This window comes from Leptonychotes weddellii, chromosome 2 (assembly GCF_054177405.1).
Source record: "Leptonychotes weddellii isolate Sample4059 chromosome 2, ASM5417740v2, whole genome shotgun sequence".
Lineage (NCBI taxonomy): Eukaryota > Metazoa > Chordata > Mammalia > Carnivora > Phocidae > Leptonychotes > Leptonychotes weddellii.
In genome coordinates, this window is record NC_138370.1 from 104,406,578 (window position 1) to 104,421,044 (window position 14,467).

The 14,467-nt window shown below is 35.3% G+C and overlaps 1 protein-coding gene across 1 annotated transcript in view; it reads right to left on the bottom strand.

The window, feature by feature from the left end:
• The window catches only part of MTTP (microsomal triglyceride transfer protein), a 48,707-nt gene that overhangs the window by 28,265 nt on the left and 5,975 nt on the right, over nucleotides 1-14,467 (bottom strand). Inside the window, exons 3-5 of the mRNA XM_081813133.1 lie at nucleotides 8,716-8,873; nucleotides 3,245-3,432; nucleotides 1,802-1,945 (exon numbers count right to left, since the gene is read on the bottom strand). Of these exons, the coding sequence (XP_081669259.1) occupies nucleotides 1,802-1,945; nucleotides 3,245-3,432; nucleotides 8,716-8,776 (393 nt within the window). The 5' untranslated portion in view covers nucleotides 8,777-8,873. The remainder of the gene's footprint in view (nucleotides 1-1,801; nucleotides 1,946-3,244; nucleotides 3,433-8,715; nucleotides 8,874-14,467) is intronic.

The window sequence follows — 14,467 nt, forward strand, 5'->3', positions numbered from 1 at the left end:
GCTTCTATTTTAATACCACCTCCACCACTTGCCAGTTGTGTGACCCTAGGCAAATTTCTTTACTGCTCTTAACTTTGGTTTCCTCATCTATTACAAGATGCTTCCCAGAGCTGTCCTGAGGATAGAAGAGATAATTCATGTAATACCTTCGGCCTCTGGTGCACAATAAGTGCTCAGTCTGATTTAGCTATTATTAAGCAAACAATAACCAAAGCCATTTTCAAAGTTCAACTCATTTTAGCCCCAGGTATTCTTATATGCTCATTCCTTTAGTTTACATTCATTGAGTCCCCACTATGAGCGAGGCACTGAATATACAGAGTTAAAGACACAATTGCTGCTCATGAGCTTACTCTGAATACTGACTGCAGACAAGGAGAGAATTTCAACATACTGTGATAAACACCAAATAGAAACAAGCCTAGGAGAATATGGGGTTTGGGAGAATGCTGGGAAAGTCTTCTGGAACACCAAGTCAGTCGGTACAAGGCATGGTTCTGGGTACTTTGGGGAGGAAGGGAGTGGAAGGGCATGAAGGAGAGAGGGAGGGCCTGGAATATAAAGAGGAATGGGAATTTTCTCTACCGAAACCCATAATCTAGTAATGAATGCAAATGACCAAAAGGATAGTGATAAGGGTCCATGAGTGAGCTACAAGGTGCTAAGAGAGTTTTAAAGAGGGATGGTTATTTCTAACTGGTTGGGAGGATGTAAACTTTATAAAAGAAAGGGCCTGTGAGCAAAGCCTGAGGCATGCTAAGTATTTTGACAAGGAGAAGAGAGGCATTCTTGAGATGGGGATTCAAATTTGATTGTAGAAGTAACAACACAAGAATCCCTTTTTAGTACTTTCTATAAAAATGCACATCATTATTAGCAATACATCACATGTCTGAAATTTATAATTTAAAGTATTTGCTTTCACCTTTATTTTGAATCTAGAAAATTTTAATCTAGAGACATTTTGGAGATGTGTAGCATTTTAACTCTAATGATCTCTTACTGTTTTTCTACTTTGGTACCTAAAATTGAGCATCTTTACAGATACATTTTTATGTATGTCAATATAATATCTGTGCTTTTTATAAGCCCACATATGTAATGTCTAGTAATTCACTGAGCACAATTGTGTCTCAATTCCAAACATATTTAGACCATTTTAATAGACTATAATAAAATCATAAGTAATGCACACTTATAGAATTCTCTGAGCAAACTTCCAAATGGATATTATAGTGTTCATTCATTACTTTGGTATATAAAATGCTTTTGAAACTCATAGTTTTTAAATAAGCTCTAAGTGCTTTTTTAAAAAATCAACTCTACCTTAGGAATGCCATGTCCTTTCAAAAGCTTCAGTTTTTGTACATTAGCCAGATACTGATATTCTCATGAGTTAATATCATTAATCTAAGTTAGATCATTTTAATCTCATAATTTGTCTACTTTCCTGAATGATGTACACAATCACCTGTGATGACCTAGTGTGTTACAATATCTTTCTAATCCTTCCTAATTTAGTAATATACCTTTTAAGAATGCTTCTCAATAAACAAATACTTGATTCTACTATAAAGATTTTCATAAAAATAAGAAACAAATGGCTAAAAAATATGTGAATTCAATGCCTTGACTTACTTCTGAAGTATTTAGTTTGCAATCTCTACTTATTAGTTCTTGAAAAAGTTCCATGTACTATGAAAGTAATGATATCATGATTACCTCAAAATAATAACTACTGAAGGGAAGAAAAATTTGAAGTAGGAGAAAAAAGATGTAGGACCCCCAAAATCACTTTTACCTTTCCATGGACGAGATGAAGGAGCACAGGTCTTTGTAAAGCTTCCAAGTTTTCTTTTCTTATGATTTTGGGTGGGTTTTTTCCTTTGAAAATGCTCTTCTCTCCTCTGTGCTCATTCACATTTTCAACATTTACATCTTTCATCTGGAATCATGGAAAGAAACCTGTTAGAAAAACTTGCTATATCTATTTCCATCACAGTCTCTTAGAAAATAAAATGGTAAAGCAATAAACAGGGTTGTCCATAAGGTATTCTGTTGTTTTTCAATTCATGATTCATAGGACTTCGCCATTAACTTTAAAAGAATGGAGAAGGTATCCAAAAATTGGGTTTTTGAATTAGGTAAAAATACTGATTCTTAAAGAAATCTGTGAATTCAGGTTTACAATAATTATGACTGGAAGGTGGCTCTTTTTTGTCAGTCACTCTCCTTGTTCATGTTGACTGTTGCTGTCTGCCTGGTCTCTTCACTTTCTTTACCATTTTTTGAAAGGAATCCTAACCCATTGTACTTCACTTACACACACAAAATTAAAAATGAACAGTCTGGTTACTGAACAAGGAAGTACCTAATGGTTTCCATAGAGTACTTTACTATTCTACTGAGAAATGGCTCAGAGAGGTGGATGATGAAGTTTTGACCCAACTTGGAAGACACAAGAGACATCCAAAGAAGCAAAGATTACTTGGTACACGTATTACAGTGACACCTCATTATAAAGTTTATCAACAACTCTTATCAGTTATAAGGGAACAGATAGATCTTGGTACGGTGTTCCTGTTTCGCACTAACATGTGGAAGAATAACTGACTTTACTAGAGAAATCTATTGCCTTTAGGCCCTTGAAAGCAAATATGGAATCACCATATATTAAAACTGAAAGTTCAAGGCCTCAAAGGCCAACTAATTTGACCTCCTTTCTCAACACATAAATCTAAATTATCATAACTGACCAAACACTGCCATTCAGGAACCAGCACCTGGTTCTTACCTCACGAAGAACACAGAATAGGTTCACTCCTTCATGGGTAATTCTATTTGTTATATGGAAGAACTCAGAAAAATTGAGACCTCCCAATTTATCTCTTCTTTCAGCTAGAGTCGTCTTAATTATTTTTCAAATGACATGGATTCTAGACTTCTCACACCTAGAACATCTCAAATGAATTCTAGTTTAATGTGCCCATTAATCCAAAACATAGAACTGGATATCATGCTATAGTTACTTACCAGCATATGCCTTCTTTCACTTGTTTCAACAACTCGGAAAGACCAGATCACTTTTGATTAGCAAAAATTTCAAAACTGTAGATCTACATATTTTAGTGACAGATAACAAACTAAATGGATATATAACCAAGAGCACAAAAGCGTTGAATGATACACTTCACAAAGACTTTGCTGACATCCAATCTTTGCATTTCTGGTAGAAGATACCTACTGTGATTTGGATCAGTTGGTCATCATCGCCATCAGGGTTCCTCCAGAGTAAGATGACGTCCACATTTGATGAAATTCGGTAGCCTACACTGTCTTGTTGTTTTCCTTTGCCCCGATCAAGAAAAACTTCAGTGGAATATGTGAGTTTGTACAGCCGGTCATTGTTTAATGAGAGACCAGTTGTGTGACCTGCATAAAGATTGTGACACAAATCAAGTCTCAGTTGTAAGGTACCTGTCAGGCCAGGGACTGTGCTTTCTTCATCTCAAAGCATTCCTCATCTAGCACAGTGGTGCCTAGTGGGAGCTTAGTAATCTTTGCTAAATGAAAGATGGTTCTATTCTCCATCTGCTGAAATTATAGACTTGAACAGCAATAAGAACTAACAAACAAATAAGCTTCCATTTCAGAAAACTTTTGTTTGTATCCCTAATCAATAATCAGAGTATCTAAATATTGCCCTGGTTGAACCATAGAACATATTTTAAGGAAATGTCATCATATTGCTTTTAATTATATGAATATGATTTCTCTTCTCCCCTCAGCTTTATTGAGGTATAATGAATATGATTTCAAGTAAGGGTTAGCCAGGAATTGTTTTACAAAATTAATACAAACCATTTGTAATTAAGATATCATTTCAGTACAACAGATCAATGCCAAGGTAATTTTAGGGGTTAGAGGGCAATTCCTTAAATTGGATATTTAAAGACTATCCCCTGTAATTTACTCTATTAATTATAGTAAATATATTACAGTTTATTTAACAATAGTAAACTTTTAGCACAAAGGTACATTTCAAGGCTACACATACGTAAATTTAAATTAGCTGTTCCTGAATAAAATAATGTTTTACTATATAAAATCTTAGTACAGGCTTTAATATGGCAGGGCCAGTTTAATGTCAAATAGTATAGTGAGCCAAAATAATTAATATATGGAGCAGTTCACACACTCTCTAATTCAGCTTAACTTAACCCAAAGAAATGTGAAGGAGTAGGATCAAATCTTTCAAACTTAATGGGGTAGGTACCATTATTAGTCTCCTTTTAAAGATAAGGAAAGGGAAGGGCATAGAGATTATACATTTTACCCAAGGTTACCCAGACAGTTAGCGATAGAGCCAGGACTTGAACCCAAGCTGTCTGGCTCTAGAGACCATGCTCTTCCTTTACTATACACACCTAAACCTTTAGGTTGAACTCTTTTCCATTCCTAGGGAGAGAGCTAGGGATTCACTCATACATTCAGCAAGGATATACTCAGCACCTACTGGGTGGTAGGCATTTTTCTAGGCTCTGGGGTTATAGTAGTTAATAAGCAGACAAAATATCTGCCTTTGTGGAGTTTACACTTGAATGAGGAGGAGATGGGCAATAAAAAATATATAAGTACATTACAAAGTGTTAGAAATGCTAATGAAGAAAAATGAAACAAGAAAGGGAATAGGAGTGCTGAGGGAAAACCTTCCTGAGAAGGTAATATTCTGGGCAAAAGCTATTTAGGCTATCCACATGGATATCTGTGGGAGGAGCATTCCTCTCCCCTCTATCCCCACACTTTTACCTTCCCCTCCAACCGCCCCCCCTCCCCCGACACACACACACACACACATAGAAGTAATAGCAAGTTTAAAGGCCCTGGGGAGAGCTCAGTGTAGGTGTAATGGAGGAAGAGCAGGGAGGCCAAAGAGGCAGGAATTAAGTGAAAGACACTACAAAAGATGAGGTCAGATAGGTACCTATGGGTGACAGGGAGATTTGCAGGGACATGACTTAGAATTTGAGTGAGATGGGAAGCCCCTGGAAAGTTTTGGATGGTGAAGTTATATGTTCTGACAAACCTTCAAAGAAAGGACATAAGGAGACAAGAAATAGGAATCTAGAAAAGCCAGGAGAAGGAAGTGTGGGAGGCGGGTATCTAAGAGTATACATACAAAAACAGACTGTGTCCAAGCACCAAATCAGGCAGAACCTCAGGTATAAGATACAGAAGACAGAAAAAGTCAGAAAAAACCTTGAAGGAGATAAAGTCTGTGACTATCTCTTGCTTCCCCTACCTCCACCTCTTCTACATTTTAACTGGGGACATGGCTACAAATTCAAACATTGGTTTTCTGGCCAGGACAGACATTTTGGCCAGAGAGGCCTTCTTTTTATGATGCCTATCAAATTCCACAGAGGGCATAAAGGAAATACATGTCTTATCTAATCCTCACAGCAATTCTGAAAGGTAAGCATTATATGACAAGCTGAGAAAAGCTGACTCTGCTTTCAACCCAACATAGCAGACAGAATGCAGAATTTGATGTTTAAATTACTGAGATCCAAGTTTTGTGGACTACACAAAGATGTCTTCTGGTTAAAATAACTACAAAAAGTTTGTAGGAAGGTAGCCTCTCTTAAATTCCAAAGATTTCCAAAGTATCATGTTGATCATTTTTTCCTTACTTTTACTTTACCAGTCAAAAGAATGTGAAAACAGACAACATATTATAGATCAGTTCTTGACTGTGATTTGGAAGTGATAAAGCATCGGAAAAAATAGGCCTCATTCTAGATCTTTTTCCTTTTTTTTTTTTTAGACATAGAGAGAGAGGGAGTGGGGAAAGGCAGAGGAAGAGAGAGAGAGAGCATCTTAAGCAGGCTCCACACCCAGTGCAGAGCCCAACATGGAGCTTGATCTCATGACCCTGAGATCGTAACCTAAGCCAAAACCAAGAGTCAACAGATGCTTAACCAACTGAACCACCCACGTGCCCCTTTCCTACCTCTTTTAACAGGAGATAAAACCTAAAAGGATTCAAATAAGTGGACTGCTGTAATATTGTCCCTGTTATCCTTTCCTCTTTGATAAGTATTTCTCTGTTTATGTTATTCAGAGATCTGGCAACACTGTGCAATGGGAGCATATTCTATTTATACTGTTGACTTATTTCTTTCTTAGGATATTGCTCTATAGAGTATGCAAAATGGCATTTTTTTGAAACTGAGGTTAGATAAAACCTCTTCCATGTGCCCCTTCAAATGCATTTAAAAATTTTAAGTGATTTAAAAGCAACAAAACTCTCAGTTTTGAACCTGTTAAGAAATATCTTAAAATATGCATTTATCAAAATTAGGTAAATTCAAGATGAGATTTAAAGACACATGCAATAGTGATAAGGATAGGTAATGGGATTTAGGATTCCAACAAAAAACTGTAAGGCAAAAAGTAAAAGAGTAGGATGAAGGATAAGGGAAAAAGATTGAAAGATGATTAATGTGAATGGACTGAAATGTACAGGTCAGGCTAGGGACTGAGAGAAAGACTGGAAGCGAAGGGACAGTTCAGGTTTAGAGGTAAGAAGATTAAATAGAACACTCATGCCTGGGTTAGGAAAAGTAAAAGTACTATAAAGAAAACCTGAGGAAAGCACTGAGAATAGATCCACCATGATAAAATACAATTGAAAAAAAGTAGGGAAAATTAGAGTCTTTAGGACATTCACACTCAGTCTATCTCTTCTAAGTAGACCCTAGTCCATACTAATCCTACCCTTACTTCTCTTCAGTCCAACCTGCACTCGGAATCCACCCAGATCTGGGGATTTGCTGAACAGTTGCATTTATAATTAGGTTTGAGATGGGTTTTGAGGTGATACATGAGATCCCAAAATTTATAATGGCCTGATTTTAAAATAGACTTTTACAAGTAGTTTGTTTCTTAAATGTCAATCATTACAGAGGGCAAGGAATCTATAATGAAATCATGGAACCACAATACAAAAAGTTATCAGATCCAGGTAGAGAGAGCTGTCAAGTCCTCTACTTTTTATTTATGACTTTGGCGTAAGTAGCTTGTAGCATGAAGCTAATGATGCTTAAGCTTTGGGGCCCTCACACCCCTAAGCTCTTTCCAAGGTCTTGGAAGGGTACCCTAGCAATGTGTACACATGCCATATCTTTTTTTACAGTAACATTTGCAAAAGTAAGATATTTTTGCAATCTTTTCTCAAAAATGGCCCCTAAATTGCATAAGCTTCAGGTTCTAAAACTCTGGAGTTGCCACTGAGCTTATACACAACAAACTGTAGCTATCTGTCATGTTCTAAACTGTATTTCCTGTATGTCATTGTTGTGTGTGTGTGTGTGTGTGTGTGTTTTAGAATCTTCAGAAGTGCATGCATTGGAAAACATCAAGTTATCCAATTTTCTCCTTTATAGAGTGGGAAAAAATAGAAGTGTACAATAACTACTATACTTCAATAATTTTTCTCAAAATTATATAAGGGTATTAGATTTGATATTATGATGTATAAATCCCTCATATTTTAAACACTCAACAATTTATTTGGCAGAAAATACCAAGTAAGGACTCTATTTTTAAATAATAAACACTTTAGAAACTGCTGAAAAATACTATCTTTAGTTCAAGAACCTAGAGTGTGATTTGCTTATGTGAAATAATTTAAATTTAGCCTTGCATTTATTGCTTCAATAACAAAGATTGTCTCTCAAGAGAAATCTTGAGACAAATTTTATGATCAAAAGCTAGTTATCCCAAAAGTGTTTCAGAAGTTTATAAGTGAATTGTTTTATATCACTTAGAGTACATAGTTATTAAAACTGGACCCTATCATGCTAAGTTATGTGTTAGATCAATTGGTTTTTACAGTGTGTCCTCTTAAGAGACTCTAAAAGTGATTATTTTACATGAGGTGCAATATTTAGAAATCCAAAGAGTTTGTTTATATTCTAGTTGATTTAAAACAAGATTCCATATTAATACATTTCATTCAGCTTTTAGAAACCATCCCTTATAAAACATGTTTGTTCTGAAAGGTATCAATTCATACGTGTTTTTTAAAATCCACGTGTCTTAAAGTAGAAACTATAACTAGCAACACTATTAATCCAAAGATAATAAGTCTTATTTCTTAAATCTATACCATGTAGTTTTATTTTCTTTAATTCACCAATTATGATAATTCTCACTTTTGAATGGTAATGCAATTAAATGCATGCTTTACCATTTCATTCATAATTCTTTGGCAAATCAAATGCCTTTTTCATTGGGTCTAATTCTTCTTGATGTCACATTGCTAAGCAACTAGAAGGAAATTTAAAGACTGTTTTTTTTAAAATCCTCTTTTACAATTTAAATGAAGGAGCTGCATTCAGTGAGTGACCAACCACAGCAGGTAACAATAGCAAGCATTTCTTTTCTCCCTTTTAAAAATAGACCACGAATGAGAAATTGAAGCAAGGAGCACATTAGTCTAAGGGGCTGAAACTAAAAGGAACCTCTGTTTTCTTAATGTATGTAGGAATTTGAATTGGTTTCCATTCCAACCCAGGCATGCCTTCACGAATATTCCAAAGTTATGTAGTTTTGAAGATGGTTTAGTTAGGAACTCTTTCACTATTCACACACACACACAATTTTTTGCTCAATAATTAACATTGAAGTTTAACAAAAACACAAACTTACCTTTAACAGAAGCTGAATATGAGGAAATGAAGCAGAGAAAAAGCACGGCGAGGAGAATCATATTGCCTAGCCACCGTCTAATGCATCCAGTTCCCAGCCAGGAGTCACTGAGAAGTGGACTCTTCTGATGGCAGTGAGGCAGTGACCCTCCTCAGAACCTGCAACAAGCATGTTTATCTTTGGGGAAAGGTCAGATTCCAAACTCCAAAATGAGGACCAAAGTTCACCAAAGAACTCACTATTAATGATTAAACTTAGGTGGGCTGTAGTTTTTGGTCTCTCACTCTATTTAATTATTATTATTTTTTTTTACTTAAGAAGGAAAATCAAGAAAATTTTCACTTTTGAGAGCTACACCGGTCTGCCTTCTTATAAATTCAGAAGTGTTGAAGGACATTTGAGAAAAACTGGTGATGATACTTTTCTGCTCAATACACAGTCATCATCATTCTATATTAAGTGCTTATCTGTACATTTTGCCACTTTATGTGGGAGGGTGGTGAGGATTTTCAAACTAAGCTAAACTTATTTGAATTTTATTATGTCTTTTATGGTCATCTTGGAATTTTTTTATACTATGTGTATGCTATTATTTAAAAATCACTCTGAATTTTAGGATTTATTTTTAAATTTTTAAGTTGTATCACCACCAACCACTTCAAAATAATGTTATAGTAGCTAGAGCTTTCCATTTTGAAAACTAGATGGTTCTCTTTATGTGTGAAATTAATGGGGTTGTAGCATATCAGCACTGTCTATCATTAATGTCCTAGCAGGCCAATTGAGGAGATTATAGTAGACCTCTAGCTATTTCTATGACAGGAAACACTTGTCTGAGTCCTTGGACTGTCTAGATGGTGTCCCCTATGCTTTCTGAATCCCATTTCTAGGAAGAGAATCAGAGGGGGAGTTCTAGCCCTTAGCACTTTTGCTACAGAAGATTAATTAGGAAATTTCTCTAGAATTAAAGTGAATATCCTAGTATGGCTAAGACTATGCTAACTGAACCAACTCTTGTCCTTGAAAACTCCTGCTAGAGAAACCTGCTATGAGCAAAACCTACTAAAATGAGCTGGTTGGCGTGGGTCGCGGGTGCCTGTGGGGATGTTTTGTCAGGGAATAAAGTACTGGTGAAGGGCTATTTGAATGAACTTGAAAATACTTACAGCCACGTTTAAGTATAAAATGGGTTCTTAAATCCTCCCTCCTCTTTCTCAAAACCCTTTTCTAGAATCCTAACCCTAAACTTATATCCTTTAGATAACCCAGATAAAAAACAGCCAACTTAATAGGGTCATAAAATGAAATATAAAATTTTTAAACCTCCCAAGTTAAGCATATTACCTCTTGAAATACATTTTTGTATAAAGAACTGAAGGATGAAAATTGTTTGTCTTTATCATCTATTGAGATTAAAACTTTATTTGCTATCCTAAGTTTCATATACAAATCATGGCTAAAGTACCTATACAAAAATAAAATGTTTGGCTGTGACTACCACCTTAAAAGTATAAATAATAAGTTTTCCTGGGGTAAACAGAAAAGGCCATTCTTAAAAAAAATGTTTGTTGAAGAAATATAAGTTTTTATGAATAACAGGAAATATAAATACAAGGTAATATGAAAGTGCTTTGCTGCTTTACATTTGAATGGATTTCTGTGTGCTCCACAGTATCTGCGTTACATACATAGTTATATAAAGCCATTATAGACACATAAACTTTACATTCTTATATATTTAAATTAAAGACTGGTTTGATTCATATATGATTCTATGAAAACTGTCTTTTGTATTTCCATTTGAGGCTCACAGTTACATAGAACTTGTGGTTAGACTATGCTATGCATGCATGATACGTGTCTCTTTGGGTAAAGTACCATTTGTTGTCAAGTGTTTACCAGAGTCCAACCAATAAAAGATGTATCAGTATTGCCTAATAAAATACATGCTGTTTCATTCAAGCATTTGCTTTGGACTAGAAAGCTTCTATGAATCACAGTATTAAACAGTCATTTCAGCATAGGATGTTCAAATAAGCCTGTTTGTTAGTAATAAATAACATCATCCTTTTATATTTTGCTTATAACTTTTACTTTGCACAAAGACATTTGAAAGACTTAAGACTGTTTCACAAGAAACAAAATAAGAATGCCAAACTCTTCCATATTCAGTGAATTTTGTGTGCCAAAGAAGAGGCATTCTCCTCTCTTGCTCAGTTGATCAAGTAGAGCAAATGTAGTATAATATATGTGGAAGATATCTCCCCAAACTCATCACCTATTTTACATGGCATGTGAAGCAGGACAGAGCCCTGCACAGTATAAAAATAACAAGAGCTGCCATCTATGAAACAATTACTATGTATAATACACTATGCTAAGCACTTTAGATTTTTTGTACTATATCCTGACAATCAATTTACATATTAGAAAAATGAGGCTTGGATTAATTTAGTGAAAATAACTTAAGAAATATAGAAAAATAAACCTTAAAACCTAATCATTATTCTCCTTTACTCAAAAAATATTACAGATAGGAAGTGGAAAAATTGATTTCTTAATGATGACAGAGAAATATTAATTGGGACTGTCACTAACTTTAGTAAGTCCATCACAATTTTGTACAGTGGCTAACAGAGCACTTGACTGCTGTGTTTAGATGTTCCAGGCTGAACATACAGGGGGAAAAATTGATCTGTGCTAACCAGGTCAAAATAAAATAATAGATTTTAAAACAATTCTACTGCAAAGAAATTCTATTGGTAGTACATGACACTGTGGCATATCTGCTATACAACTATTTTGCGGTGACAAATAAGAGACTATGACATAAAGATGAATGACTAATTCCAAAGTGCAGTTGTGTTTCTGTTGAGTATCAGAGGTTATTAGGAGTTAACTCATTTTCATAGATTGGAAGATAATGAACTTCACCCACTAGAGGTTGGAAGGAAATGTATTACCCTACCAGATATAGTAAGTCAAGCTATAAGGTAGCTATAGAGAAAAAAAAGTCTTTATAACATTAGAACACCTTACTCTGTTCTTAGGGGAAAAAAAACATGACATTAATAGGAAAAAAAAATTTAGGACACTTCAAGTTACCCCTAAGTGGTCATAATAAAGCCTAATAGCATTTTCAATTCAGTGAGGGAGTTAGAATTTTCAAGAGGTCTTGCAAAAAATAATTCTGTTAGGTTGAGAATATTCTTATGATGTGAGGATCTCTTTATACCAAGGCAAAATTATAGGAGAATACATAAACTATTTTAAAAGGTATACCTTAAGAATTCTCTTTGAAAAAATAAAAACCTAAGTGCCTAACACTAAATGTCTTTCCTTAACAAGAATAAACTTGAGACTTAGGTTTGAAACATTTGAAATCTAAGGCTCTCCGAAAAGGATAGTAATTCTCCCAAAATGAAGTTATTAAACAAACTTTACCCTCACCCCCACCTCCACACATACACATATTTGACAACAACAACAACAAACCCTTAGGATTCAATAATAACCTGACAGTTCCCTAAGAGTAGTCTAACTTTACATTATCTTTGGCTACAAAAAAAAAAAACTGAATTTCTAGCATTTAAGGAGAGAAACGATGACTCTCTTTCAGTAGACTACTGTAAAGAAAACAAAATTTAAATTTGGATCAGATTGATTTTAATTACTAAGGCAGTCCAGAGATTTCCCATATAGCCTGTACCCAGTTATTCCTATTATTATCTTACATTATTTGTAAGATTTATTTTGGGTTTTTTAAATTAACAAACCAATATTGATACATTATTATTAACTAAGATACTTGCATACCTTATTTTACTGCACTTCACTTTATTGTGCTTTGAAGATCAAATTGGTGCCATTTTTCCAACAGCATTTGCTCACTCTATGACTCTGTGTCACATTTTGGTAATTCTTGCACTATTTCAAACTTCTCCCTTATTAATATATTTTTTATAGTGATCTGTGATTAGTGATCTTTGATGTTACTATTGTAACTGTTTTTAGGGCACCACAAATCACATCTATATAAGATGGAGAGTTTAATAAATAAATGCGTGTGTTCTGAGTGCTCCACTGACCAGCTATTCCCCCATCTCTCTCCATCTCCTTGGGTCTCCTTATTCCCTGAGACACAATATTGAAATTAGGCCAATTGATAACCCTACAATGGCCTCTAAGTGTTCAAGTGAAAGGAAGAATCACATGTCCCTGACTTTAAATAAAAACTAGAAATGATTAAGTTTAGTAAGGAAAGCATGTTGAAAGCCAAGATAGGCCAAAAGCTAGGCCTCTGGTGCCAAACAATTAGCCAACTTGTGAATGCAAAGTTCTTGAAGGAAATTAATAGTGCTAGTCCACTGAATACAAGAGTGGTAAGAAGGTGAATCAGACTTCTTGCAAGTATGAAGAAAGGTTGAGAGGTCTGGAGAGATCAAACCAGCCACAACATTCCCTCAAGCTAAAGCTTAATCTAGGGCAAGGTCCTAACTCTCCTCAATTCTCTGAAGGGTGAGAGAGGTGAGGCAGCTATAAAGTTGAAGCTAGCATAAAAGTTTGAAGAAATGTTTGAAGCTAGTAGAGGTTGGTTCATGAAGTTTAAAGAAAAGAGTCATCTCCATAACAAAAAAGTGCAAGGTGAAGCAGCAAGTGCTGATGTAGAAGCTGCAGCAAGTTATCCCGAAGATCTAGCTAAGTAATTCATGAAGGTGGCTACACTAAATAATAGATTTTCAATGTGGAAGAAACAGAAGAAGATGCCATATAGGAATTTTATAGCTAAAGAGAAGTCAATGCCTGGCTTCAAATCTTCAAAGGACAGGCCGACTGTCTTGTTAGGTTCTAATACAGCTTGTGACTTTAGGTTGAAGCCAATGTTCATTTGCCATTCAGAAAATCTTAGGGCCCCTAAGAATCATGCTAAATCTACTCTGCCTGTGCTCTATCAGTGAAACAACAAAGCCTGGATGATAGCACATCTGTTTATCTGTTTATAACATGGTCTACTAAATATTTTAAGTCCACTGTTGAGACCTACTGCTCGGAAAAGACTTCCTTTCAAAATATTATTGCTCATTGACAATGCACCTGGTCACCCAAGAGCTCTAATGGGGACATACAATGAGATTCATGTTTTTTTCATGCCCATTAACACAATATCCATTCTGCAGCCTATGGATCAAGGACTAATTTCAACTTCCAAGTCTTATTATTTACGAAATAAATTTCATCAAGCTATAGTTGCCATAGATAAGTGATTCCTCTGGTGAATCTGAGCAAAGGCAATGAAAAACCTTCTGGAAAGGATTCACCAATCTAGATGCCAAGAAGAACATTTGTGATTCATGGGAAGAGATCAAAATATCAACATCAACAGGAGTTTGGAAGAAGTCAATCCCAACCCTTAGGGAGTACTCTGAAGGGCTTAAGACTTCGGTGGAGGAAGTAACTACAGATATGGTGGAAATAGCAAGAGAACTAGCATTAGAAGCAAAGCCTGAAGATGTGACAGGATTGTTGCAATCTCATGAAAAAAAAAAAAAAACTTAACAGGTGAAAAGTTGCATCTTACGGATGAGCAAAGAAAGTGGTTTCTTGAGATGGAATTTACTCCTGGTGAAGATGCTGTGAAGATCATTGAGACGACAACAAAAGATTTAGAATATTACATTAACTTTTGATGAAGCAGCAGCAGCAGGGTTTGAGATGATTGACTCCAATTTTGAAAGAAGCGCTACTGTGGGTA